The sequence below is a fragment of the Vulpes vulpes genome, chromosome 2, assembly GCF_048418805.1.
Source record: "Vulpes vulpes isolate BD-2025 chromosome 2, VulVul3, whole genome shotgun sequence".
NCBI classification, from domain to species: domain Eukaryota; kingdom Metazoa; phylum Chordata; class Mammalia; order Carnivora; family Canidae; genus Vulpes; species Vulpes vulpes.
Genome location: NC_132781.1, coordinates 49,925,712 through 49,953,329, shown reverse-complemented (window position 1 = coordinate 49,953,329; position 27,618 = coordinate 49,925,712). Strand labels below are relative to the sequence as shown.

General features: G+C 58.7%; 1 protein-coding gene and 1 long non-coding RNA gene across 9 annotated transcripts in view; one reads left to right on the top strand and one right to left on the bottom strand.

The window, feature by feature from the left end:
* The window catches only part of SARDH (sarcosine dehydrogenase), a 62,254-nt gene extending 39,921 nt beyond the window's left edge, over window positions 1-22,333 (top strand). For 4 of the 8 annotated variants that reach the window (XM_072748222.1, XM_072748224.1, XM_072748221.1 and 1 more), the window contains 6 exons: window positions 96-243; window positions 4,379-4,472; window positions 17,303-17,465; window positions 17,951-18,119; window positions 19,834-19,969; window positions 21,451-22,333. In XM_072748222.1, the coding sequence (XP_072604323.1) occupies window positions 96-243; window positions 4,379-4,472; window positions 17,303-17,465; window positions 17,951-18,119; window positions 19,834-19,969; window positions 21,451-21,576 (836 nt within the window). In that variant the 3' untranslated portion in view covers window positions 21,577-22,333. The remainder of the gene's footprint in view (window positions 1-95; window positions 244-4,378; window positions 4,473-17,302; window positions 17,466-17,950; window positions 18,120-19,833; window positions 19,970-21,450) is intronic. The other 4 variants (XM_072748227.1, XM_072748226.1, XM_072748225.1 and 1 more) reach the window with 1 other exon arrangement.
* LOC140597826 (uncharacterized) lies at window positions 7,194-11,602 on the bottom strand. The gene is made up of 2 exons (XR_011999786.1): window positions 9,547-11,602; window positions 7,194-8,796 (listed from the first exon to the last, which is right to left on the bottom strand). It is a non-coding gene; the product is annotated as an uncharacterized lncRNA (long non-coding RNA).
* Window positions 22,334-27,618: the final 5,285 nt, after the last annotated feature.

Genomic DNA, 27,618 nt, shown 5'->3' with positions numbered 1-27,618 from the left:
ACATGTCTCCTCAACCCGGAGGCCTTGGGCCTCACTGCACTGCTTGTGCCACCTGCGTCCTGCTGTCCTGCCCTAAGTCTGCCCTTCTGTTTCAGGGGATGGCTACTACCTGGCTGTGGGCGGGGCCGTGGCCCAGCACAACTGGTCTCACATCAGCACAGTGCTACAGGATCAGAAGTTTCGGTGCCAGCTTATCGACAGCTCTGAGGACCTGGGCATGATCAGCATCCAGGGCCCTGCCAGGTGAGGACAGGCCCCCACAGGGCTGCCACCCCCATTCCGAGCCCCTGGGACCCAGACCCAGGTCCCTCCAACCACTTGCCGGTCCAGAGTGGGATGTGCTGGTTAGTTAGACGCTCTGGTGAACTCCGAGATGCCACACCGAACAGATCACTGTCAAAGCCCTAGGATGCAGAAAAGCCCTTGATGTGAGTGTCACGCTGAACCGGACAGTGACTCAGCATCTGAGGGCTCAGGGGTCACAGGAGGGTCTGTGTGTGATTGGGTTTTTGCGGAGCTGCATCCCCACCTGCGAGGAGTCTGACCTGGCAAGGTCCTCAGATGCGGGCTTGTGTGTGGAGCTGCAGAAGCGGCCTTGGCACAGGACGCATGAGCTGCTGTGCGCTTTGGAAAGATCCCTACAGCTGGGCTTCTGGGAAGGGGCCCGGGGTTTGGGGTGGGAGGTGGGGAGAGGCCAGTGGGGAAGAAGAATCGTGTTCACAGCACCCACTGGGCACCTGTCATCTGCCAACCCCTGAGCCGACATCTCCTGAAACTGCTACCAGCAGCCCTCGGGCTGAAGAAGAACAGCCCTTGTTCTTCTTCAGTGAGGAATCAGAGGCACAGAGTGGCGGAGATCTCTGCCCAGGGTTGCACAGCTAGCAAGAGCCAGGGTGGCTGGGCATGCACCCCGTCCTCTGCCCCCAGCTCTCGGAAAGCTGCACACCCTGACCAGCCGCCTGTCTTGAGGAATTATAGACCCTCCGCGAGATGCTGTGCCCGGTGCAGGTGCTCTGTGACCCCAGAGCCCAAGGGTGCATTGGGGGGGGGGCCCTGCCAGACTGAGAGGTGCGGGAGGGGGCAGGGGAGGAGGGGAACCACTCCTGGGGGCATATGTAAAAGTAAGGACGCACCCCCCCCCCAGAACGGTGGGAAGCACTGGCTGCTGAGAGGCGGCGGGAGTGGGGGGAAGAGTGGATGGATGTGCCCACAGCCAGACGGCCCCCCACCGCACCACTGACCAAGCATGCTGCATCTGGGTCCCGTCCCCATGGCCGGCAGGCCTCCCGGGTCCCTGGCTGCTGTGCCCAATCCCCGCCACGGGGTACATTCTCCCGGTGCCTTTGAGCCGACCGAGCCAGCAGCTCCCTGGGCTGGGTCCTGGGCTGGCCCACCTCCCCTCCCAGGGGGTGCAGTAGCCGTCTGTGCATGGGCGTAGCTCGGGGCCGCACAGCAGACGGGCAGGACACGCTCGCTGGATGAATGTATAGGACCTGGGTAGATCGTATAGGTCACGTGTTGGTCCAACATGCGTTAAGACAACACTTGGGGGCAGCCCCGGTGGCGCAGCGGTTTAGCGCCGCCTGCAGTCCGGGGTGCGATCCTGGAGACCCGGGATCGAGTCCCATGCCAGGCTCCATGGAGCCTACTTCTCCCTCTGCCTGTGACTCTGCCTCTCTCTCTCTCTATGAATAAATAAATAAAATCTTAAAAAAAAAAAAAAAAGACAACACTTGGGCCAAGCCCTCGAGGAAATGAGGGATCACGCTTTGGAGTGCTCTGGAGGGATGGTGTTCCAGGCACAGGAAACAGCAGGTGCAAAGGCCCTGTGGCAGGGGTGTGCCCATGCGTCTGAGGGAAAGTGGTGAGGCCAGCGGGAGCAGGGCAGTTGGAGACAGGCCCGCAGAGCAGAAGGGGTGGGAGCCTGTGGGTCTAGGGGCTGTTCCTCTAAGTGAGGGGGGCTGAGCAGAGCAGAGACACGGGCAGATTTGGGCCATATAGCAGGGTCTCTGAAGCTAGGCCGGGCTGCTGTGTGAGGAGCCCCATGGGCTGGAGAAGCCAGGACTCTGAGGAGGGAGCCATGAGCTGTGTCCAGGGGGTCAGTGGAGAACTGCCCACCTCCTGTACCTCATGGGAAGCCTCCCAAGGTGGGTGCAGGTGACAGTTGCCTCCTTCCCCTGTCAACTCCTTAGCTTCCATCCCTGTTCTTGCATGAGCGACAGCCTGGCCAGCACCACCAGCAGGGGCTAGACCCTCGGAGCCGTCATGCAGGAAGCCTGTAGCACAGGATCCGGCCCCTGGGCCCCACTCAGGGACCTGCTGTCCTGTGGAACTCTCTGGAAGCACTCCTCCATGATCGGTGGCCCAGCACAGTCACCACTAAGCTGTAGGTGGCCGGTGAGACCGGATATTTGATGGTAATTAAGTTAAACTCTAGTGGCCCACATGCATGTGGCTGGTGGAGACTGTACAGTAGTGAGCGGTCGCTGTCGCTGGTATCCATGTCTGGGTACACGGCATGTGCTTTCTCACGGATTCCTCACGGGCCCCGGGGGAAGCGTTGCTGCCCCTGTTAGAGGACAGGCGGTGCTAGGGGGTGGGAAGTCGGGGACACGCACGCCCCGCATCATCCTCACAACACTCCGAAGGTTCTGTTATGTACAGGGTCCCTCAGCCTCGACACCGTGACCTCTGGAAAGGTCCGAGGGCATTGGGCAGCATCGCCGGCCCCCACCCATTCAGTGCCAGGAGCACCCTCAGCCGTAACGACCAGAAATGTGTCCCGAGGTGACCAGGTGTCCCCAGGGGGCCTGCTGGTCCGTGATGACCCCACATGGCGGTCAGGCTGGCAGTGGTCGTGGCCGGGGGTGTGGACCCAGGCCCTCAATGACTCGTGATGCGGGAAACTGAGTTCAGAGATGTCAGCAGGACGTCTCTGGCCCGAAGCCCTCAGCTAATGAAACACAAAAGCACATAAATACGTGTCGACGGAAGGGACGTGGCCGTAAGCGGGTGGGTGGATGGACAGCCGGGGTGAGGGCCCCGCTCTATGTCCAGTTTTCTGTGTTTGCTGGGGATTTGGCCCCGGGGGGAGCATCGCTGCCCCTGTTAGAGAATGGTGGGGGCGAGGGTGGGTAGGTAGGGGTGTCAGGACTTGAACCTGCACGTCTGGCCTGTGCCCTCTGGCGCTACCTGCTGCCCCCTGGCCCGGGGCCGCATTCAGTAGCCCCTTTGGCGCCCACAGGCCTCCCACCCAGGGCTGCTGAGCCCTGTCAAACCTCGACCTGGGTGGCAGCTCCTTCCCTGGGATGCCAGGGAGGACGGCCTCCTGGAAGTCGGGGGTGGCTCTCTGGGGGCTGGCACCACGTGGGTGCCAGAGCGGGTGTTACATAAGGTGCTGGCAGGCTGCAGCGTGCTGGGCGCCTCGGGCCGGTGTGGGTGGGCAGCTCCAGCAGTGTGGGGGCAGCGCTAGGATGGGCAGTGCTCTGAGCAGCAGTGCCCCGCGGCCCCTGCCCCCACCGGTGCCCCTGTTGGGGGCTGTCTCCTGCCAACCAGAGCCCGCCCTGGGGCGCCAAGCTGGGCTATCGTCAGTCGGTTCTGTTCATGTGTGCTTTCTGCGCTGGGCACGTCAGGCTAGGAGCCCAGGTTCAGGGGGTGGGAAGGAGGGGGGCGGTCCAAGGACAACCCATGTGAGAGGTGCCCTGGCGGGAGATGTATCACAGCTTTACGACCCGCATAAAAAGGGCATCGCACCCAGACTCAAGGGGTCAGGGAAGGCTTCCTGGACAGGTGGCAGCTGAGCCAAGACCCGAAGGATGACAAAGGATCTCACAGGGGCGAGGATCTGGGTGGAATGCCAAGGAGTACGGGAGGAGTGGACGAAGGTCCCAAGGGAGGCAATGGGGGGCAAGGTGCCTAGGAAGCAGGGTTTCCATGGATACTGAGGGCTTTGGGCCCAGCGAGGTCTCAGGTGACCCGTCACGCTCCAGAGCGGGTAGGGGAGGTGAGGGGAGTGGCCCCTGCCCCCAGGGAGCTCACAGACTAGCCCTGCCCATAGGACCTGGGGGCATAGGGTCAGGTCGTTGCCCCTGGAGCCCGTGTAAGTCTGGCCGCCTCAACGCCCAGGCTGGGCTCACGGCCCCCATCGTCGGTCCTGCTGATGATGTGGCTTTTTTAGCCGACCGTATTTTTGGGCGTGTGCTCATCTTGACGCACTTTTATTACCCCCCTGCATGTCATCAGTCTGCCCCGTGAGGACAGGGACCTGCCCTGCACACTGCTGTACCTGCCGTGTCTTCCTGGCTCGGAGCCTGCGCCCAGGAATGCTCAGCAAGGGTTTGTCGACTGGCTGACTAACCAACTTTCTTCTCACGCACAGCCGGACCATTCTCCAGGAGGTGCTGGATGCAGACCTGAGCAATGAGGCTTTCCCTTTCTCCACCCACAAGCTGGTGAGAGCTGCCGGGCACCTGGTAGGTACCAGCTGGTTGCTGCCTCCCGGGCTGTGGATGGCAGCAGTGTCCTGAGGCCGGGACCGGGAGCCTGGGTGCCCTTGTGCCAGTGGGTCAACTTCCCTAAGCCTCTGTCCCACGCCCCGAGGGACGGACGGGCCGTTGGGAGCACAGTTGGGTGACAGGTCAAGTCAGGCTTCCCTGGAGCTCTGCCCAGAGCCTGGCACCGACTGGGGGACTCGCTCACAGGCTTCTGCCCCGAAAGACAGCCTTGGCCTTGCCGCCTGCACAGCCACCTGTGGTGTCCTCTCCTGAAGGCACAGGGCATGGCCTCTCAAGTCAGGGGTGGCGTGTACTCCCCCTACCACATTGGGAAGCACGGGGCTGGGACGGCAGAGCACCTGGCGCTCACGCAGGGCCCTGTGTTCTCTGAGGAGGTGCTTGTCCTTCCCTAGCGCCCTCCTGCCCCTGCCCACCCAGCATTGTGGGTGTGGGACTAGGAGGGGCTGCTGGGGCAGAGGGGGGGCGCACCCCCTGTCCCCAGGCCCAGGAAGTCCAGGTTGCGTGGACCCCTGGGGACAGTGGGTGACACCAGGGCTCCATTGGACCCGGCTCTGGTGAGAAGTTTCCTCAGAGACCAGGGGCTGGGGCCGGGGAGGCTCTGGGTCAGCCCATCCCTTCCCTGTCCTCACTGTCCTTGTTGGAAGTTAAGTGTCCTGACTCCCCGAGGCCAAGGGGAGGAGCAGACAGTGAAGGTGCCCTCGGCCATGATTTGCTGGGGGCTTGTGGGCACCGGACGCTGCTCTGAGCACACGCACGCCCCGCATCATCCTCACAACACTCCGAAGGTTCTGTTATGTACGGGGTCCCTCAGCCTCGACACCGTGACCTCTGGGAAGGTGTCCTGTGCTGGAGGCTGTCCGGGGTGTCCAAGGGCATTGGGCAGCATCGCCGTCCCCCACCCATTCAGTGCCAGGAGCACCCCCAGCCGTGACAACCAGAAATGTGTCCCGAGGTGACCAGGTGTCCCCAGGGGGCCTGCTGGTCCGTGATGACCCCACATGGCGGTCAAGCTGGCAGTGGTCGTGGCCGGGGGTGTGGACCCAGGCCCTCAATGGCTCATGATGCAGGAAACTGAGTTCAGAGACGTCAGCGGGACGTCTCTGGCCCGAAGCCCTCAGCTAATGAAACACAAAAGCACATAAATACGTGTCGACAGAAGGGACGTGGCCCTAAGCGGGCTTGTCGGGGGTCTGGCAGGGAAAGTGCAGAGGAACGCGGGTGAGCAGTACAATCCCGGGAGGCAGAGGGGCTGCAGCGCCAGGACCCCCCGGGGTCCTGTTAGCAGACAGTGTAGCACTGAGGCCTGTGAAGGCGCTGCCAGTCAGGGTGGGGGCAGCTCTGCCTAGCAGGGGGCGCTCCTGCCTTCCCTCACCGGCGGCAGGTGAGCTGAGGGACTGAGAGCTGGGGCAGGGATATGGAGGTCTCGTTAGCTTGCGTCCTGCCTCCTTGGTGCAGGGCTGTCTGCCAGGCCCAGAGAGGTGGCTGTTTTGAGAAAATGGCACAGCTCGACCCCAGGCCCTGGCTGGCACCCAGCAGCCCCTGACCACCGGGGGGTCCTGGGCCTCCATGGGGATGGGGCTCTGGCTCGTGGAGGCATCAAGGCCTGGCATCTGCTCGGCCTGCACATGGCTCGGGGGTAGTGGGAGAGAGGACCAGGTGGGAGCCCTTCCCTTCCTGGCCCAAGCCACTCCAACGATGCACCTGGAATGGGACTTGTGTCCGGCCAGCGGGCTCCAGCTGCCTCCTACCCTTGGGAGCTGGCCCATTGCACCCCTGGCCCGTGGCTGGCTGCTTGTTGGACAGCAGGGCCTGGGTGTCAGGTGGAGTCAGGCCCTGGACTGAGGGGAAGCGAGGCCAGCCTCCAGGATGAACCCTTCTCTAGGGTAATGGGCAGCCCAGGCAGGACGTGAGGTGCGGTGGGATGCCAGGTCAGGGCACAGGACACCCAGGGGGCTGCTTGTCCTCACTACCTCCTCTGGGACTTGTCTCCTGGTTTCGTCAGAAAGTATTCTGTTGCTTCGTGAACCGTGCTCAGTTTCCAACTGTAAGGGTGGCATGGTGGTGAAGAGGGTCGGCTGGAGGTGGAGCTCCCTCTCAGCACGGCCCCTTGGGGTGCAGCCCTCAGCCCCTCTGAGCCTTCCTCTCTCCACGCGGGCACCTGGAAGGCTGGTGCACCAGCAGGGCCCTGGGGCAAGATGCCAGCCCCTCCTCAGCCAGGCCGTGGGCCTCATTCAGGGTGCCTCACCGAACCTTCTCTCCCCGATCTCTGTCCACAAAGTTTAAAACAGGAACGAGGCCACCACCCGGCTTGATTCTCTGATGGTGGGTGTAACAGTTTTCTTTCTTTTTTTTAAAAAAGATTTTATGTATTTATTCATGAGAGACACACACATACACACAGAAGCAGGGACACAGGCTGAGGGAGAAGCAGGCTCCACACAGGGAGCCCGATGCGGGACTCGATCCTGGGTCTCCAGGACCAGGCCTGGACTGAAGGCGGCGCTAAACCGCTGAGCCACCCGGGCTGCCCAAATTAATTGAGATTTTTTTTTTCTTTCTTTCTTTTTCTTTTCCTTTTTTTTTTTTTAAGTAGGCTCCATGCCCAACATGGGGCTTGAACTCACAACCCTGAGATCAAGAGTCACACACTCTACTGACTGAGCCACCCTGAGAAGGTTCTTTTTTTTTTTTATTTTTTAAAGATTTTATTTATTCACTTGAGAGAGAGCATGGGAGAGCACAAGCCAGGGGGAGGGGCAGAGGGAGAGGGAGAGGCAGGCTCTGAGCAAGGAGCCCGAGGTGGGACTCCATCCTAGGACCCTAGGATCAAGACTTGAGTTGAAGGCCAATGCTCAACCGCTGAGTTCCCCAGGCACCCGGATCTAGCAGTCCTCTGAGTCCTCTAAACACTCCCTGAGAACCCCTTTGACCCTCTCTCAGCTCCTTGGGCAGCACTCTGGGAATAGCCCAGTGATGAGCTCCCCGTTGACCGTGCTCCTTCTATGAGTCTGATTATTGACCTACGGCAGGTTCCTCGGACCCAGAGACAGACCTGGAGACAGGTGCCCCAGGTACACAGTCCTGGCCTTCCGGGTCATTCCATGCTGTGTTCTTGCTCATCATTTGGTGTTTTCTGTGTGTCCACCCCCCACCCCACACCGGCCTGGTGCTCTCCTAGGCCTTTGGGGGAGCGCAGGTACAAAAGCACAGAACCCCCTATGCCGAGTCCCGCCCTCAGGAGATGGACGCCCTCGGCCCACAATGGGTCTGTCCTGGTTCTCATCTGAGCTCTTACCCTTAGTCTAAACCGTGGATCTATTCCCAGGGCTGGGCGGGTCCTCTTCCCACCTCCGCCCTCCCCGTTTCCCCCCACCGCTACCTGGCTGTGGACTTAATTTGGGACATGTTGGCTGGGAGACCTGCAGATGCCAGGCACGGAGCGGGGGCCTGGAGGCTCTGGGATGGAAGAGGTGGGCCCCCTCCCGCCATGAGCTCTTTCCCCAGCTGGGATGGGGGTGGGGGTGGGGGCAGGTGCGGGAAGGACCCTGCAGCACAGCCTACCCTGTGTCGTAGAGAGGGCCCCAGGCGGCAAGCATGGGGACGTGGAAGGTCCCAGGCGTTCACAGCAGGGAGATGGAGTCTTGGCAAAATGAATGTGAGGAAGACAAGGTAGTGGAGAGGATGGTGGCCTCTGGGCTGGGGAGCAAGCATGCCTGTGCTGGGCAGGCAGGGGCTCTGCCCTTGGACGGGGGTCTCCCATCTCCCTGCTGCCTGGCCACCTTGGAACACATGTCCTGGGGTGGTCAGCAGAGACGTCTTTGTCTCTCCTGCCGGCTGGAAGCTCATCTGCCTGCAGGGGACCCTGAGAACCAGCGCCCAGGGCCAGGGCACTGCCTCACTCTGTACAACACCCAACCCTCCAAACACACGGATTTACTGTCCTGCAGTGAATTTTACTGTCCTGGTCAGTGTCCAGCTGGAGCATATTTATGCAGAATCCCGACATGGCACCTGGCAGTGTCACACGCCCGTCGTCTCATCTCTCCTCCTCCCTGCCACTCTCTGCAGGTTGCTGCTGCCTGCTGTGTGGCCTGCTGGGAGGACCCCGTCCTGCCCCAGGGGGCTGGGAGTCCCCAGGAGCCCTGGGGGCCAGGGGTAGGTGGGAGATGAGCTCCACAAGGGCGGGAGCATTCGAAGATGGGGTGCAGCTGAGGGTGTGGTCAGTGGGCGCCCCATGCGTCCCGGAATCCTGCCCCGGACACTTCTCGCAGGGGCCAGGGAGCTGTGGGCAAAACAAAGCAAAGGCTTAGTTTCCTTGGTGTTGAAGTTACGGGTTTTGCTGACCTCAGAGTGGGCCTCCATCCCGTGTTTTAGGACCGTACGAGCCTAGGGTGCAGGGGCTTCATGGCTCATTGTCCAGTAGGAGGGGTGGGGACGTCAGCCTGGCTGGGCCTCTGGCTATGGGGCCTGGGCTGCCTTAGGCTGCATGGTGGCCTCACAGGCAGGTGGGGAGGTGGGAGCTGGATCAGCCCGGAACCCACAAGTTCAGGAACAGAGTCACCCTGGTGCTCAGCAGAGCCGGGGGCCTGGAGGCCTGGCTTCTAGACTTGCCCCAGGCCTTCCAGGACTGCCTCTCCTGGACTCGGTTTCCCCACCTGCAACAGAAAGTGCAGACAGTATCTAAAATCCTTCCTGGGCTGTCTTGTGAGTCTGCCCAGACAGCCTGAATTCTCTCTGAATCCAGGGGGATTTCGCACTCTCCCTGATAATATCTTGCACTGGCTTCAGCAAGTCCTGGCGCCGTATCCCTCAGTGCGAAGAGGCGCTAGGGCGGGAGGACGGGCCGGGCCAAGTTTTATGGGAGGTAACTGGATCCCAGCCACCCAGATGCTGGAGAGGAATGTGTGTCTGTGCAGCCAGCAAGGGCCTTCTGGTTGCAACACACAGAATGATGAGGCCCGGGCCCAGACTGCACCCCGGCCAAGGGTTGGGGAGCAGGGCCCTGCCACGGTCCCCCGCGACCCACACTCACCGCACACAGGTGGGTGCACAACCCTGGCTGAGCAGCGTCTTCGTTTTGCAACAATCTCCCCAAGATGCTCAGGCCCCAAGCTTCTGTGAGCCTTGCATTCCTCGAGGAAGAAGGGGAGGAGGGAATTGTCCCCTTGGCAGCCAACTGAGCAGATGTCCTTACCTCCCACACGGTGGCCTTGAGGTCCCTGCGTGGTCCCCTCAAGGGGGGATGTGGTGTTCCTGGTGCCTCGGCCGAGGACAGCCACCCCCCTCCACCCACCGCCGGAAAGTGGCGAGCACATTGTGAGGCACAGCAACAAAGCAATTTTCTTATGAAAACGAATTTCAGGTCAAAAGCAAATTACATTTCTTCTGATGGTGTGGAGTCCTCGCCGTGGCACGTTGGGATTCAATTCGCTCAGGGTGGAATGTTCGCCCACCTGCACACGTTGTGCAGATGGTCGGAGGCTCGGGCCTCCCAACAGAGCCCCCAGGGCCTTCAGGTTCCACCACTGCCTAAAAGCTCTTTGTAGGACCTGTGCAGTTTCACAGTGGCTCTAGAAAGTCGGGGGGCTATGGGCGGGACCCGTGGGTGTAGCCCAGAAATCCGTGTGGCCACAGCGGCGGTTCAAGGTGTCCCCTGGGGGATGTCTGCTTGCCGCGCAAGTGTAAGTCAAGGCGTGGCTAGAGTGAGCATGGATGGCCCTGAGGGACCCTGGGGCGTGAGCGTCAGAGATTCCAGAAGCTCCTCCAGGGCAGGACTCCAACCTTTTTCTGCAGGGAACGCTGGCCGTTCTCACTCTGCAGCCGCGGCCTCGCTCTGTGGGTGCAACAGCCAGCCGTCTTCTTCAGGGACCGTCGTAGCTCTGATCAATGGTCCCAGGGGCTCTGAACCTGTGGTCCCAGGGGCAGCTGGCTGGGCAGGGTCTGCAGCCTCCCCGGTGTGCCCGGGGCCCGGGATGGGAAGTCTGAGGGCCATACAGTTTCTACGGAGCTTTTCAGATCCTTAGGGACGGTCAAGTTTTTGGCATATGATTTGAGCATCATACCTTTTATTTATTCTTATTCTTGGAAATGAGTTTCCAGTCATCCCCTTCACCACACACAACCCCACCGCCAGCATCCCTACCACTCCCCCTATGACCGCATCACCATCTCCACCATCATCCCCATCACCACCATCCTACCGCCACCATCATCCCCACTATACCATCTTCACCACCACCGTCATCCCCATAGCCACCACCATCACCATCCCCACCACCAAGCCCACCACACCATCCTCACCTCCACCACCATCCCCATCACTCCCATCACCCTCATCAACATCCCTGCCTCCACCTACACCCCCCCACCAACTACTGCCATCACCACTATCTTTACTACCATAATTACCTCCATCACCAGCACCACGCCACCGTCACTGTCACCACCACTGCACACTAGCCTTGTGGACTTGACCACTGGGAGAAATTGCACATCTCACTAGCAGAACATTATTAGAATCAAAGATATATTGAGAGCCTCCAGGGGGTTTGAAAAATGAAGATCCTTGAACCTATTTTCCCCTCCTGGGTTCAGGGCACCAGGCCTCTGCAGAGGGCTGCCCAGGCTCTTATCCCTGGGATCAGACCCAGCCCTTGCTTCCAGGGCCCCTGGGATCCTCACTTATTTAAGAGATGACTGAGTTGGAGGATGTGCCTGGTGTCGGTGGTGCTGTTACACAACCAAATGCCTGGAAACTTGTAAAACTGCCATGAGCTAATGTGATCTGAAAAGGTTGGACATGCTGGCCTGTGTCCGTGGGCGCATCTGCTTGAGCCCTCCTGCGATATTTACCCAGAAAGTCACACTCCAGGCTTGTCCGGATGACGCACATGCCCAGGGCATCCCACGGGAGCCATGTGGCCTCCCCTGCCTGGGCATCCACTGGGCATCCACGAGGCCTTTGATCTGAGCCCAGGCGGTAACTCAGCATCTCCCTGGATTCAAGTCATGTCCACAGAAAGCTGGTGGGAGTGCAGTGAGGCACCAAGCACGGGGTTGAGCTCCTGAAGCACATCTTACAAAAGCCCAAGCACCCAAGATTTTACTGAAACCCAGCCACCCAAAAATAGTCAAATGAGTCAGTCTATGGCAGGGAGCATGCGCATCTTATGGCTTTGCACACGTGCTCTACAGTTGGAAACACTGGTTGAGCGCTTGCACAGCTGCTTACTAGTCCTGAGGCCTCCTCTGGGTGTGCTGGAATGGATTTGTACCAGCTGGAGAGCTGGGAGTTAAATCTGTGGGAAGACTGGTGAGTGCTGATAAACTCATCAGTGGCCTGAAATGGGCCATGTGGGGGTATTTACACCACAGGAAGTGGTAAATGCTGCAGAATGACACCCCCGCCCCTGGTCAGAGCTGATTATCAAATGTTTCCCAGGACATCAGTGGGCCTGGGGCAAGTGACCGGACTCTCCAGAGCATCCCAATTCCTCATTTGTGAAATGGGCATGACGGTAGCACCGCCTCACCACCTGTGAGCACCCTGCCTGGGGTTTCATGGGGATGATTCTGCTGAGCACTCCCAGGAGCCTACGAAGGACACACCATGATCATGTAGGGCTTGCGGAAGAGACCCAGAGGGAGGCAGTCACTAGGGATGCAGCACTGGGGACTCAGATTTAAACCCGAGCCCACACTCTCAGCCACCACGGTGCCTGCTGCTTCTGCAGGCAGCTGGCGCCTCACCTCCCTGTGTCAGCATCTGCCGCCCGCCCCCCTTGTTCCTGGCACCGAGAACACCAAGAAAGTGCAAATCACCCAGTCCCTCGAGGCTTTAGGCGCCCATCCATGGAGAAAAGGGTGTTCTGTTTTTATCATCTCAACCTTTTTTAAGCATGTACTTCAGTAGTGTTTACTGGGTTCACATTGTTGTGCAAAAACATTTCCAGAAATTTTTCATCTTGCAGAACGGCAACTCTATGCTTCGTAACAACCCCCATTTGTCCTTCCCCCAGCCCCTGGTAACCACCATGTGCTTTCTGTCTCTTATGAGTTTGACTAATTTAATTCCATGAAAATGAAATCATGTGGGGTTCATCTCTGTGTTTGGCTTATTTCACTCAGCCTCTTGTCCCCAAGGTCTGTGCATGTTGTAGCAGGTATCAGGATCTCCTGCCTTTTAATCGTCGAATAACATCCCGTTGTATGGACAGACCCCACTTTACTTATCTGTTCATCTGTCAGCCAATACTTGGGTTGCTTCAACTTCTTAGCTATTGTGAATAACGCTGCTGGGAACATGCGTGTGCAAACATTTCCAGATCTTCCTTTCAGTCATTTTGGGCATCTACCCAGAAGTTGAATTGCTGGACGTGTGGCCATTCCATTTTTCATTTTTCGAGGAATCTCTGTACCGTTTTCCCTAGCAGTCACACCAGCTGTGCCTACAGGTTCAGCTTTATCCACATCCCTGCTAACACTGCTTAGTTTCTGGTTTATTTTATTTCGTTTTATGGCGGCCATCCTAGTGGGTGTGAGCTCGTATCTCATTGTGGTAGTGATTTGCATTTCTCTAATGATTAGGGATAATGACCATCCTTGCAAGTTATAATTGTTGGTCATCTGAGTATCCTCTTTGGAAAAAAATACCAATTCGAGTCCTTTGCTCATTTTTTAGTCAGGTTATTTGTTTCGTTTGGGGTTGAGTTGTAGGAGTTCTTTATGTATTCTTGATATTAACCCCTTATCAGATATATGATTCATAGATATTTTCTCCTACTCAGTAGGGTGCCTTTTCACTGTTAGCAGTTTCCTCTGATGCACAGAAGTTTTCACGTTTGATGTAGTCCCATGTGACTAATGTTGCTTTTTTCTGCCTGTACCGTTAGTGTCATATTCAAGAGGTCATCTCCAAGTCGGGTGTCGTGAAGCTTTCCCCTGTTTTCTCCTGGAAGTATTATAGTTTTAGGACTTACACTTAGGTCTTTAATCCATTTTGGGTTAAAATTTGTATATTAGGCAAGATCAGGGTCCATTTTCATTCTTTTGCAGGTGGATATCCAATTTCCCCAACACCATGTGTTGAAGGGACTGTTTCTTCCCCTGTTGAGTGGTTTCAGCAGCCTTGTTGAAGATGACTTGACCATATATCCATGAAGGCTTATTTCTGCGCTCTCTTTCTTATTCCACTGGTTTATGTGTCTACTTTTATGCCAGTATCACACTATTTTGATTACGGAAGCTTCGTAGTAAGTTATGAGATCAGAAACTGAGAATCCTGCAGCCTTCTTCAAGATCCTTTTGGTTACTTGAGGTCCCTTAAGATCCCCTGTGAATGCTGGAATGCATTTTCCTATTTCTGCAAAAAGTACCTGGGATTTTGAGAGGGATACGTTGAATCTGCCGATCACTTTGGGTGGTATTGATATCTTAATGATACTGTCTTCTGATGTGTGAACATAGGATGTCATTCCATTTACTTGTATCATCTTTCATTTCTTTCAGCAAAATTTTGTAGGAGTCTTTCACCTCCATAGTTTGGTTTACCTTTAAGTATTTTATTCCTTTTGATGCTATCATAAATGGAATTTTGAAAAAAATGTCCTTTTTGGGTATTTCCTCGTTAAGGTAGAAGAATGCCATTGAATTTTGCATGTTGATTTTGTATCCTGCAACCTCATTGAACGTGTTTATTAATTCCAACAGTATCTGGCGGGGGGCAGGGTGTATTTAGGGTGAGAAGAGGCCTTAAATAAAACCCCTTTAAGGCCCTTCCTCATGACCTTCCATGATTTTGTGACTCCATCCAGAGCCTGTGGTTCCTGTAAGAGAGTGGGGCTCTGTTTTGCAAGGGAATTTGCTTCAGTTTGGGGCTTGCTTTTAAGATCAATCCAACGCAGTCTTTACTGGCAGATGACTGTGTACCAGGAGCCATGTTTCCCATGAACTTGAGGAGCAGAAGCACTGGCCTCCTCTGTCTATCGGATGGGGGCATGGAGGCGGGGAGAGGTTGACCACATGGGGTATCCTCATTCTCAGCTCTCCACTTTTACTACATGTCCCTGCCCAGAGGAAACGAGGACTCCCCTAAATCTACTGCTTTAGTGGAGACAAATGCAGGATATCTCGAGAACCAATAATCCTGTGAATTTAGGAAGGCACCTGGAGTTCCCCGGACTTTCCCTCACTTTGCCAGAAGCAGAGGTCTATCCGCCCCTGTTTCCTTCCATCATTCAAGAAGTATTTCTTTAGCACCTACTGTGTGCCGGGCCCGAGCGCAAGGGTGCAGTGGAAAGCCAGGCCAGCCAGCCCCTGGCCTTTTGGGACTCCTAGGAGCTGCAGGAGGGCCTGGGGTAGCTCTATCCCACCAGTGAATTCAAGCTGAGCCCCAGTGCCTGACCCTCTCACTTAACTGGGAGCATGTATGTCTGACATGAACCTGCCATCCTTGGCCATTAGTGGGAGAGCTTTAAAAATGATTTTCCCTTTTTCAAAGCGAGATTGGCTTTGAGCCCCAAGCTCCTCCGTGGGCTGTCTAAAATTAGAACCCCGTTGACAAGGCAATCTTTGTCAGGGGCCCACGGCTTGCACTAGGGAAGCAGGGAAATGTCAACAGTACATTTTCTGTGTCAATTTTGAGTTTTCTGAGAGGCCTGGGCAAATGGCAACTCAGAGCAAATGTTCACTGTTTCAAAAGCTTTCAGAATCCAGCCCCTCAGCAGCAATGTGATTAAAGTGTCAGATTTATAAGGAGCTGGGTCAATGTTCAGGAGAGTAGCCTCCACTCCCTCCTGTGTAGACAGGATCCCGGCTGGAGCTGCACAGGTGGGCTTTCCACTCATGGCAGTGATGGAGTAAGCTCTTCTGTCTCCATGAGCTCTGCATCTTGCTGTGCTCTCCTTGTCCCTTTTGTGACCAGGGCAGTCCTGGGGCTGACCTCACCTGTGGGGACACAGTGGGCTCCAGGATTTGCCCAAAGGCCAGGAAGCAGACACCTGTAGCTGGGTCTGGAAACAACAGGCAAGCAAACCAACTCAGCGGGACAAGTCCCCGGCCACCAGCCATAGGCCATTGGCCAGGGATTTGTGCCCCCTGCTGCTTGTGGCCTCTGTGGTGCTGTTAGCCCAGTACACAGGTGTGCCCGCCACACGTGCAGAGAGACCCGCTGCCCCATCCGAGATGTGTGTGCTCAGGCTCTGCGTGGCGCCTCTGCTTTTGTGTTGTCCCCTGGATATTGTTTACTTCAGTCCCCACCATTGTGTGGGGCTGAGAAGGGCTCCAGTGACGTAATGTGTGTGAAGAACTTTGCCCAGGGACACTGTGTGAACAGTACTGTCTTCTCCATGGGGTTGGGGGGCCCACCCAGCTCTCACTCAAATGACTCACAAACATCTGCAGCCTAGTGGCAAGGTCCTTCCAACCCCATGGCACATCTTTCTGTCCCACCCTCCCAGGGCAGGGAGGTAGACACGTGGTTCCCAGGCCTCAACTCTTCTAAGTCACTGTGTGAGCAGGTGTCCTGGGGAACTCACCTGCTCCAGCTCTGCACCCTGGACCCTGCTCCCCCGGAAGGACTTTCTGCAGCCTCCAACTCTGCTAACCTTCCAGCCGGGCCTGTGCCTCCCGGACAGGGGCCTTCCTTCCCAGCACTTGCACACTCTGGGCGTGGTTGCCCTAGAACTGGCTTGTGCTTCTGGCCAGGTCCTTCTAAGACTCCGGTCCTGGGGCCCGAGGCTGACCAGGCTGGGGAGCAGTCACAAGGACAACCCAGCGCCTGTCTGCTTCCCCTCCTGGTACCTCTGCACCCCCCTCGGGTGCAGCCATGGTGAGCCATGAACTGAGCCACTGTCTTCCCCCCAACTCCTTCACCCACATCCCTCAGCGCTTCTTAAAACAGACAAGGCCAGGCTCCTGACCCCATTTACAGGTGAGGAAGTTGAGGCCGGAGGGAGTCCGGGATACTCACCAAAGTGGTGATTGAATGGTGGCCTCCAAAACAGATGTCTGCATCCTCGTCCCCCCCCCCCCCCCCCCCCGCCGTCCAGAACCCGTGAACATGGCCTTAGTTGGAAATTGCATCTTTGCAGATGAGATTAACATAAGAATCTTAAGATGGGATCATCCAGGATCAGGGTGGGTCCCAACTCCAATGGCAAGTGTCCTGATGACCAAAGTAGAGGAGACACAGACACAGAGCAGAAGCTATGTAACAGAGATCAGAGGGGTGTGACCACCAGCCAAGGAGCACCTGCAGCCACCAGAAGCTGGGAGAGGCAGGAGGGACCCTCTCCTGCTGACACCGTGATGTGGGGCTTTGAGCCTCCAGAATTGGGAGACAATACCTTTCTGCTGTTTGAAGCCCCCATCTGGTATGGCCACCCCAGGACACTCACTCACACAGAGACCTAGAAGAGTTGAGGCCTGGGCACCATGTGTCTACTTTCTCACACTCCTAGCATTGACACTCCTTATTCTTCCCCTTACAGATTTCCTTTTTAAATATAAATATATATATTTTAAAATATATATATATATTTTTATTGAAGTTCAATTTGCCAACATATAGTGTAACACTCAGTGCTCATCCCGTCAAGTGCTCTTAAGGATTTCCAGAGCCTGGAACTCTGTCCTCGGAGACCCCACTTCCTGGTGGCAGGCCGGCCTGGGCCCAGGGCCAGCTAAGGAGAATGGTGACAGTAGGCAGTGTCCACCAGTGAGTGGCAGCTGGGCCTTGACCTGGGTCTCCTGACCCAGGCCCAGGTCTGAGCACTGCCCTGTCCTTCCAGGTGCGGGCCATGAGGCTCTCCTTCGTCGGGGAGCTGGGCTGGGAGCTGCACGTGCCCAGGTCGGCCTGTGTGCCTGTGTACCAGGCTGTGATGACCGCAGGCACCAAGCACGGCCTTGTCAATGCTGGGTACCGGGCCATCGACTCCCTGAGCATCGAGAAAGGTATGTGCAGGAGCCACACAGTGCCCAGAGCCATGCTGCAGGCAGGGCAGCTGCCGCCCCCTGCACTTCTTTCCAGCCCCTCTCTGCCTCCCCTCTACTCCTTCGTGTCTTCCTCCCCAGCCGACACCCCCCAACACCCTTCCTGCCCTGCCCATGAACTGCCCCACAGTCCTGGGGATGGCACTGGGGGTCTCTGGCACCTGTGCTTGGAGGGCAAGGGGGGCAGGTGCTTACCCGGCCTTGTGGAGCTGAATTTGGACTCAGTGCTTGGGCTTCCCCAGGAGGTTTGAAGAATATCTGGGCAGTGCTGCCCAGGTGCCTCTCCAGCGCTTCAACCGGCAGTGCAGAAGTCGGAAGGGGCATCTGTACCTGAGGGCTTGCCCAGGCGACCTTCGGCAGCAAGAATGACACACACCCCTGGGGTCTTCGGATGAGCCTGTCCCCCACCTCTGCTGGGTGTTGAGCCCGGGTTCTCCTCCCCACAGGCTACCGGCACTGGCATGCCGACCTGCGCCCAGATGACAGTCCCCTGGAGGCAGGCTTGGCCTTCACCTGCAAGCTCAAGTCGGCTGTCCCCTTCCTGGGGCGGGAAGCCCTGGAGAAGCAGCGGGCCCACGGCCTCCCCCGGCGCCTGGTGTGCTTCACGGTGGATGAGTGAGTATCCCATGGTCCTACGTCCGTCTGGTAAGGCAGGGTCAGCAAAGCCCCAGGAGATGTGGCGAGGGCACACCCTCCTCAAACATAGCTTTTGAAAGAGAAAGGTGCACCTCTAAGCCACCTCCCTGCGGGTACGTCTACACTGAGGGTCTGGCTTCCCAGTCACTGTGACTTCCCACTGTGTTCTGGTGCAGTCCTCCCCATGCCCTGGGCTGGGGCCACCATCCCCACTTCCAGCTGAAGACCTCAGGTGCCAGGGGACAGGGTAGCTCAGCTCTGTCCACTCAGCTGTATCCTCAGGAGCTGGGTCCCTGCTGTCCCTGGTTTCCACTTGGGACCAGCTACTCTGAAATGACAGTACCAGGCTGCAGTTAGCACCGCTGTGGCTCCGCAGGACTCCAAGTAGCAAGAGTCTCCAGGACGGTGGCGGCCGGGCCTTATTGATCTGCTGCTGACAAGCAGCCGCAAGTGGAGCCACTTCTCCCAGATTTCTGGAGCCATCAAAAGAAGTGTCAAGAGCTACAGGGGGGAGAGGGGATGCAGAAAGGGAGCGGAGCTGTGGCTTGTCATCGTCCTGCTGCTTCTCCCCAGGCTCCTGTCAGGCTGGCCCTCCACGTGCAGCTTGTCTACCTCCTGGGGAGCAGCTTAGCTCCAGTTTGGGGACGCAGACGGAGAAGGGGTCTGCGGAGCCCCTCCACCCCGGCCCTCCAGAAAGCACCTGCAGCCTGATGCCAGGCTCTAGGAACAGCCTTGGACAGCACCTGTCACAGCCTGGTTCGCCCCACCCAGGGGTTCTCTGCTGGGCTGCCAAATCCACCCGGTGCTGAGGCTATGGATGGTCTCCATCCTGAGGAAGGTCACAGCCAAGGTGCCAGCTGTGGAGCCGCTAGGAGCTGCCGCTCTGCTCTCTGTGGTGGGCCAGGCTGGTGGCCTCCCCGAGCCTGTTTCCTCGCCTGTAAACAGCACGTAGCCTGCAGGACGAGGGTGAATGAAAGAGCAGGGGTGTGCCGCGGAACATCCATCTGTCCCACCATCTTCTCTCAGATGTCATAGAGGCCCCCAGACCCTGTCCACACACCTCAGCTCAGGGCGGGATCCACACAGCCACATCAGCATCAGAGGACCCAGCCTGGCTCCCTTGGGCTCGTCCCTCTCCCAGGGGGCACGTGGGGCGGTACCCGGTGTGGCCCCGGGCACCCATCAGGCTCTCCCTACACACCACGAACGAGGCCCCTGGAGGGCTGAGTCGGAAAAGATCCGCGTCCAGACTCACCGGTTCCTTACGGGGGTGGCGCTGCCGTGACTGCAGGTTAATCTGTGTTTTCTGTTCTGAATTTTCAAAGACTTTATAGTCAGCACTCATAGCTTATGTTCTAAAGAAAAGGACTTTTGCGAGATTATGCGTCGTACTGTGAAAAGAGAGCCTGGAGGCGGAGGAAAGCAGGCCTAGGGGCATAAGGTTTTACACTGTTCAGAAGTCGGGGGAAACCAGTGGAAGGTGGGCCTTCCCCAATTCCCGGAATACCGCGGCCTGTCTGCAGACTCGGGGGCAGGGCCCGTTCCCGTCTTTTCTACTCGGTCGTCCAGGGCCAGGAGCCTGTGCGCTGGCATCCCCGGGGCGCCGAGCTGGCCCTGGGGTCGCGGGCGGGTGTGGCGCAGCACCCCTCTGGAACTCCAGGGCCCCAGCAGCCATCTGTCTTGCTTTTTCCAGAAAAGTGCCCATGTTTGGCCTAGAGGCCATCTGGAGGAACGGCCAGGTGGTAGGCCACATCCGGAGAGCTGACTTTGGGTTCTTCATTGACAAAACCCTTGCCTATGGCTACATCCGGGACCCCAGTGGCGGGCCGGTGAGTCCTGCCCCCTATCTCTGCCAAGGAGAGCCCAGTTCCTCGCTGGGCACCGCACTAGCACCTCTGTGCCACACACACCCCTGCAGCACCTGGGCGGGGGTGCCTGGGGTCACTGCTCATGGGGCCGCATCTCTGGGTCAGGAGTGCTTTCTGTGTTTTCTGTCTGGAAGAATCTAACTTTGGGATCTCCAGGATTCTGTTGGTCTGAAAGTCTCTAGGCCAGGGACTTCAGCTCCTACAGCCAGACACAGACCTCCAGCCTGGGTCAGACGCTGGGGTGAGCAGAGGCAGGGTTCGGGTCCTCTAGGACCATCGTCTTCTCTTTCCTACCCTCATCCCAGAGGCATCCCAGGCATGGGGGGCACACGCATCAGTGCACACGCCTGTATGCACACGTGTGTAGGCATGCATGGATGCATGTGTAGGCACATGCACATCCTGCCACGTGACCCTTTATAAGCCCCAATAACCCCCCACTGAGCCTGGTTCCTCCCTCCACACCCGGTCGGGGAGCAGGGGCAGAGAAAGGGCCCATCGAGGCCCAGCAGGGGTCGGAGTCCCAGATGGCTGGAAGCTCTTGCCAGGCCAGCTGGTCACAGGGGTGGGGGGGCAGGGGTGGGAGAGGAGGTCAGGTGGCAGGGGCCAGGCCACGTGGTGTGAGAGCAGAGCAGGAGGAGCTGGAGTCAAAGTACCGTTATGGCCAAACCTGCTCACTTCCCTGGAGTGTGCCGCATGAGCCCCGTAATAGCTGGGAAACTGGGGCCCTCAAATGCTCGGACTGCAGGGGCCAGGGCGCCCATTCAGCTGGCGCTGAGCTTTCTGGTTCTCTCCAAGAACTCAGGCTGCATCCCCCTACCTGTCCCCAATAGAGACTCCAGAGGGAGAACCACCTGGGAGGGTCAGCGAGAAGGAGGAGGCAGGGTGTGGATGTGAGCCCAGGCAGGGTGCAAGGGATGAGCTGGGCCTGGCATATAGGCCTGGGGAGGGGGCAGGGCATAGCGGCTCCCACCCTGGGGGTCCTGGGGGACCTGGGCCCTGGGCCGGCCTGTCCTGCATGGCCAAGAGAGAAGAGTCCTTGATGTCCTGGAGCAGAGCCCCAGATGCCCCCTCCGTGGCTGGGCCCTGGGTGTGGGCTCTGTGCTGAAAGCAGGGTCCCTGAGCGGGGCCAGCATGCCAGGGGTCCAGCACATGGGCTGTTTACTGCTCCTGAGTTTCCCAGGGATTGGAAGTTTCAGGAACTGGAGGTATACGGCCCTGGGGGAGAAACCCCAGCTCTGCTGGGCCCCAGGCAGGCAAGTCCACGTCAGGGAACCTACCCACTCAGGGCAGCTCCCCAGTTCAGAGGAGGCTCTTGGCACAGAGAAGGGTTTGCTCATGAGGAGGAAGTAAGGCTGAGCCTCCCCTTTGGAAGCAGGTGGGCATGAGCCCAGCAGCCACCAGATAATGAGTGACCTGCATACCCTCTTCTTCTGTAACAGGTCTCGCTGGACTTTGTGAAGAGTGGGGACTATGCTCTGGAGAGGATGGGGGTGACCTACCCTGCCCAGGCTCACCTGAGGTCTCCCTTCGACCCTGACAACAAGAGGGTGAAGGGAATCTACTGATGTGCCCATGGGGCGGAGTCTCAGCTGGCCGGGAGGTTGAGACCCACTCCGTCCCTTGCTGACCATCCGCATGGGGCCCGGCACCCTGACCCGGGACCTGGACCCCAACCAGACCATGGGCCCTCCCTGCTCTTGGGCCTGCTAACCCCCTAAACAGGCACAAACCTAGTGGCCACAAGACCCAGAGGGCCCACCCCTCTCCCTCCCCCCTCCCCCCAGAGCACACCTGTAAGGCCTTGGGCGCAGGGATTGCGGCGTGTGGCCTGCTACCAGCCTCTGAGAAGATGCTCGGTCAACCCTTGGTGAGCCCAGAGTGGATGCAGGGGGCAGAGATTCACCTGCCGTCCCGGCCTGCCTGGCGGGCGGACTGCCCAGAGCGCCACTGGAGAGTTCCCAGGTGCATCCAGAGCTGGCGACCGCATGAGGCCCGACTGGTGCTGTCTGCCATGAGCACAGTGTTGGAGGCAGGAGCAGACGTGCCAGCGTGGCTTGGTGGCTGCCGTCGGGCCGTGTCCCAGATGCTGGCAGCCAGGACAAATCTAGAAAGCAAGCTCTTCCTGCCTTGACCTGCTTTTCACATGGGAAAGCCTTCTGACCATCACAGGGGAGCAGAAGCCAGGGGTGGGAGGGGCATCACTTGGGTGCCCTCCTCAGCCACATAGGGCCCCACCCAGTGCCCTGATTTCCCCAAGGGTGCCTCATTCACTGGGCCTGTAAGGAGGGCGTGCTGCTGGCTAAGAACTTGATGGGATCCTCATGCCCTGTGGCCTCCATTCTTGCTATTTGACTGGGACCCAGCTCCCGTGCTGACTCTCTTGTCTTGCGGCCCTGGGGAGGACTGTGTACAGGGTCTTCCAAAGGGGGTGACTGCCTTGCTCCCCTTCTCTGGGCCGCCAGAACTCACTAACATTGACCTGTGTGAGCCTCGTCCCTGCCTCCCTGGCTAGAGTGGGTGTCCCTCCTGCTCCACGCCCAGGTCCCAGGTCCCCTCCCTTCCACCTTCTGGACTCACACCAGCAGGATGTCCCTGCCCAAGTATGCCTGAACCTTTGGGGAGCAGGGGACAGGGAGGACAGGGTTCTTGCGGACACACACAAGAAACAGCGTGGGGGGGTGGCCGCGGGCAGTCTGCGATGGGCCCCGGCTGCTGTCAGATGCTCACACACCACACAGCCCTACTGCAGACTGAGCTGGAACTGGTCAGGCTCATAAAGTCAAAGTCGTGGGAAGACGTTTGGGTTTCAGATGGCCTTTGGAACGCTTTCTGGCCCCCTCGCCAGACCGCAGGTTGGGGAGCTTGGGCCCCTGGCTTTGACATGCCTCAGGCAGCGGAGCACCTGCAAACTTTCCTGCTGCCCACAGGCAAGGCTGGCTCCTGCCCGAGAGAGTCTGGGGGAAGCCAAGTGGGCCTCGAGGGGCCAGAAATGGAGAGGTGGGGAGACAGCGTCCCAGAAGGCCTTGGCCCACTTCCCCAGGCTCTGTGGTTTGGCCCCAGAGCCCTGGATTGGGCCGGCACCTGTGTCCCCCCGGTCCCCCAACAGCCTGTCCCGGGTGGGCAGAGGCTGAGGGTGTGCGTGGGGGGCAGACCCAGGTTGCAATCCTACCCCTGCCTCCTGGGCTGGGCCATTGCTGTCATTGTGCATGCCCCTGTGCTGGGGAGAAATAGCCCTGGTCCCTCGGAAGGGGCAGCAGGTCACCACGTGGGAGAGGCTGTGAGCCACCTCCCAAGCTCTCCTGCTGCATCCTCCAGTTCCAGGAAGGTCCAGGTGGCTGAGGCCCCAGGCATGCTGTCTTGGTGGCTTAGGAACAGCCCCGTCACCATCCCCTCCCAGTGCCCCCGGGTCAGTCCCTCCTTGCCCTCCATCTGGTCACCTGTTGCCCTGCATGATCTTGAAGGTTTTACCGGACAAGGAGCCCTGTGACCCTCACGGTGCCCGAGCGCTGCCCGTCGGGAACTCTGGGCAAGCTGGGCTGAGCTTGGCTTGGGGTCAGACAAGCAGAGAGGAGGCCCCCATGCCCTCAGACTCAGCCTGTGTGCTGGCCTCGGCAGTCCCTGGGGCTCAGAGGGCACAGGGGGCACCCTGCCCCTCTGGAGGGCAGGGTCCTGTCTATGCGGTGGGCTGTCCTGCACCGTCAGAGACCACTCGGGGCCCTGGTCCCTGCACACAGCTCGGGCATTTGCACCAGAGCAGCCGGCACGCTGCCTCTGGTCTTCCAGGGGTAAGTGGGGAGGAGCCCGGCTGGCAGGGACGAGGTGCCCGCCTCCCCAGTAAGGACCAACCAAGGGCCCTGGAGGGAGAAAGCACAGGTGAATCCCTGCTCCCTCCTTTCCCAGATGCCTCACACGCCAGGAGCTGCCACGTGCCCTCCTCCCTCCAGCATGGCAGACAGAAGGGACAGTGGAAGCGTCAGGGAAAGAGTGGCACTAGAAACACACCAGAAGTGGTCGTGGACAACAAGTCCATCATATGTTAAGGTCCTGAGGTGGGCCTGACCTGCCACGAGACCCAGTGTCCTACCTCACCTGAGCCTCAGCTGTTCGGTTTGCAAAGGGGAGTGGGGGGCAGAGTCATACTACTCTGTGCTTTGCCTCAGCCTGGGGATGCCCCCACCCTTGGGACCCCGTAAGGTCCTGACTCCTCTGAGAGTCCTTGCCCAGAGTTCACAAAAGGGAGAAAATGGGGAAAAGTCCTGAGGAGGAACAGGAAAAGTCCTGAGGAGGAACAGATGCTGGTGGCTGGGAAGGGCTGGGCGGAGCTTGGCCACCAACTGCGGGGGTGCCATCAGGCAGGGCGGCAGCCAGCAGCTCCACCCAGTGGGAAGGGGGGTGCCCAACATCCCCCTGATTCCCCAATGAAGCCCCAGCACAGCAGCTCAGCACATGCCCCACGCTCTCACCTCTGTTCTGCGGGCTCCCCGGTTAAATGCTTACAGCCTGAGGCTCCCCCTGCAAACGTGCTAACCCTGTAAATGGGGGTGAACTTGGGAGCCCCTCTCTGACCAGGTCACCCAGGTCACTCTGCATGAGCACCCAGGCCCCCCCTAGCTCTGCCACCTTGGGCCCTAAGCCTCTACCTTGGGCGGCCCTCCCCCCATCCCCTCTTCCTCATCCCCCTCCTCCCTGTCCCCCCTCCTGTCCCCTTCTCCCTCCTCCCCTCATCCCCTCCCCCTTCTTTCCTACCCTCCTCGTTGTCCTCCTCCTCATCCCTTCCCCTTACCTCCCTCCTTCCTGTCCCCCTCCTCCTCTCTCCCCCTCCTCTCCCCCACCCAGAAGAGACCCTGTCTGTCAGATGAGGAAGGAGCAGGAGCAAAGCCCAGGACAAAGCCTCCATTCCTGACTTAGGAGAAGGACAGAGGGCAAAGGTCCCCAAACAGAGGCAAAGTTCCTGGGCCCAAGACAAAGGGCGGGAAGACAGAGCGTGTCAGGGCATCTGGCACCCTGTCACCCGCCTCCATGGCTACCTCCCTGGGCCACATCACCACACCCTGCCCCTGGTTATTGCGCCAGCCTCTGTGGGCTATGGCCTCCCCACCATGGTCTCTCCAGCCTCACGCTTGTCCTCCCATCACCCTTGTCCACTCTGCTCAGCCACACTGGTCTCCTCCCTATTCCTTGCTGGTGCCTCAGGCCCTTTGCACGGCCCTTCCCTGTTCCAGAAGATCCTCTCTGACATCCATGGGACTCCCCTTCTCAGGTCCTTCACGTCACTTTCTCCTTTGTCAACAAGACAGTTCCTACTGGCCACCTGTGCACCCTGCTCCCTCTCCTGATCTACTCGCTGCTCGCCACCATCCACATACTGTGTGTTTCTCAAGTGCATGTTGGCTGGGTGTCTCCTCCCTGGCTGGAATGCAGGTAGGAGGACGAACCGGGTCCAGCCCCAGCACCTAGGCTACCCTAGGGCCTGCTCCACAGCTGGGACCGGATGAGTATGTCAGACTGGAGGAAGGAGAGGGGGGTGGCGGCAGCAGAAGACCCAGGACCAGAGGGACGAAGGGGACGAGGGACAGGGGACCCACCTTGGGGGCAGTCATGATACTCCCAGGTCCATTCTGGGCCCATGTAGGTTGGGTTTTCAAGGGGGTCACGACCCAGCCTCTCTGAAGTTCCCGAGCAGGGAGCCAGGGCCTCCTGGATTCTAGTCTAGAATCTTCCCTTGAAGGCTCCCCAAGTCCCTGTTAGGAATCTTCCACAAAAACAGAGGTTTTTGGCCTGGGACTCCTGGGACATCGTGGGCTGCCTTCCATCCCAGAGCCTGCTGAAAATGCAGGCAAGTGTGGAGTGTGTGCGTGAGGCCGGGTGGGTATGTGGGGAGAAAATAGAACAAACAGTGCATGTCCCAGGGAGATTGTGGTTTTCAGTGCGTGTTACCAGGGCTGGAGGGGACGAAAGGAGGGGGCTGCTGTGCAATAATGAGAAGCTTTTTCTTTTGCTGCAGTGGAGACAGTGGGAGCACCCAGGGGTCCCTGAAGCTTGGTGTGTCTGTCTGCACGATGGGACAGGTGGGTGGGGGCTGGGACCAAGAGACCCTTTAACAGCCTGGCGGTGGGAGGGGAGGAGCAGAGAATGTTCTGTGCCTGTCCATGCCAGGCATTTGCAGGCCCATGGGCACTTCTGGTCACAACGGGGTGTGCTGCTGATGCTTTGCATCGGGTGCAGGTGTTGGGGGGCCAGGGGGTGCCAAACCAGCCGTAGTGTGATGGATTATACCTAACCATCAAGACGGCTCCTGCCAAAATGCCCCCCTGGAAAATCCTGGCACCCCTGCGATGGCCCAGATGCTCTGTGCAGGCCTAGCAGACCGGGCCCCCCACCGCCTGTCAGGTGCACCTGTTTCCCGGCTCCCCGTGCCCATGCAGCTCAGCGAGGCTGGGGCGGCCCAGCCCGGTGGCAGAGTGGCCACGGCCATAGGTAGCTGTGTAGCGTTTCCCATGTGGCAGGTGTGACCGAAAAACCCAAATGTTCTCTTTTGCATCATTTTAATTCATCAAAGGTTAAGCCTGGGATCCCTGGGTGGCGCAGTGGTTTAGCGCCTGCCTTTGGCCCGGGGCGCGATCCTGGAGACCCGGGATCGAATCCCACGTCGGGCTCCCGGTGCATGGAGCCTGCTTCTCCCTCTGCCTGTGTCTCTGCCTCTCTCTCTCTGTGTGTGTCACTATCATAAATAAATAAATAAAAATTTAAAAAAAAAAAAAAAGGTTAAGCCTGAGCGGCCGCATGAGACTAACAGTCACCAGGCAGCACAGCCCTGCCGCGCGGGGACCAGCTCAGGCAGACACCCCTGCTCTGCTCTGAGCCTATGGTCAAGAACCCCGACCTGCCCCACCCCCAGGCCCTCTCAACATGGATCCTGGGAGAGCATAGCTCAGGCCGGGACTTGGGGCACTGCACAACTGATGGGTGCCGTCACCCTAGCAGCCCCTGCCCCTCCGTGGGCAGCGAGGGCGACAGGCCCAGAGGAGGAAAGCAGCTTGCCCAGGGGCCACACAGCAGAGAGAACAGGAACGCAGCCTGCAGGACCCTGGCTCTTTCACCAGCCAATAGATCAGAAGAGCCTGGAGGGTTGTTGGAGGGACTTTGCCAAGGTAGTGCGCTGGCCCTGGAGGGTTGTTTTCGGGTAATAAAGGGTTCCTCCCATGTGCACTTGCTGAGTCCTCCATGGGACCAGGCACCTAATTGTAGGTCTGTACGCCTCAGTTTCCCTTCCTGTCAACGGGAGCAGAAACAGCTGTGCTGTGGCTCTGCTGGGCGTGCTGGCCCAGAACCAGTGTGTTCACAGCGGCAGCTCTTAGCAGGAGCAGGGATGCAGTCGTCCTGCTGGGGCAGGGCTGTGGTTGCCGGGAGCCAGGGTGGGCAGGGTATGGGCAGGGGTCCCTGCAGGAGGAGCACAACAGGCTGTCCCCAGAGGCAAGAGGACGACCAGCCTGAGAGGGTGAGAGTGAGTGAAGTGTGTGGGGAGGGGTCCTAGCCCTGTGGGCAGTGGAAGTTTCTGGAACTGAGTGATTCCCCATCACCACTAATCCTTGGGGGATCCTGGGTGA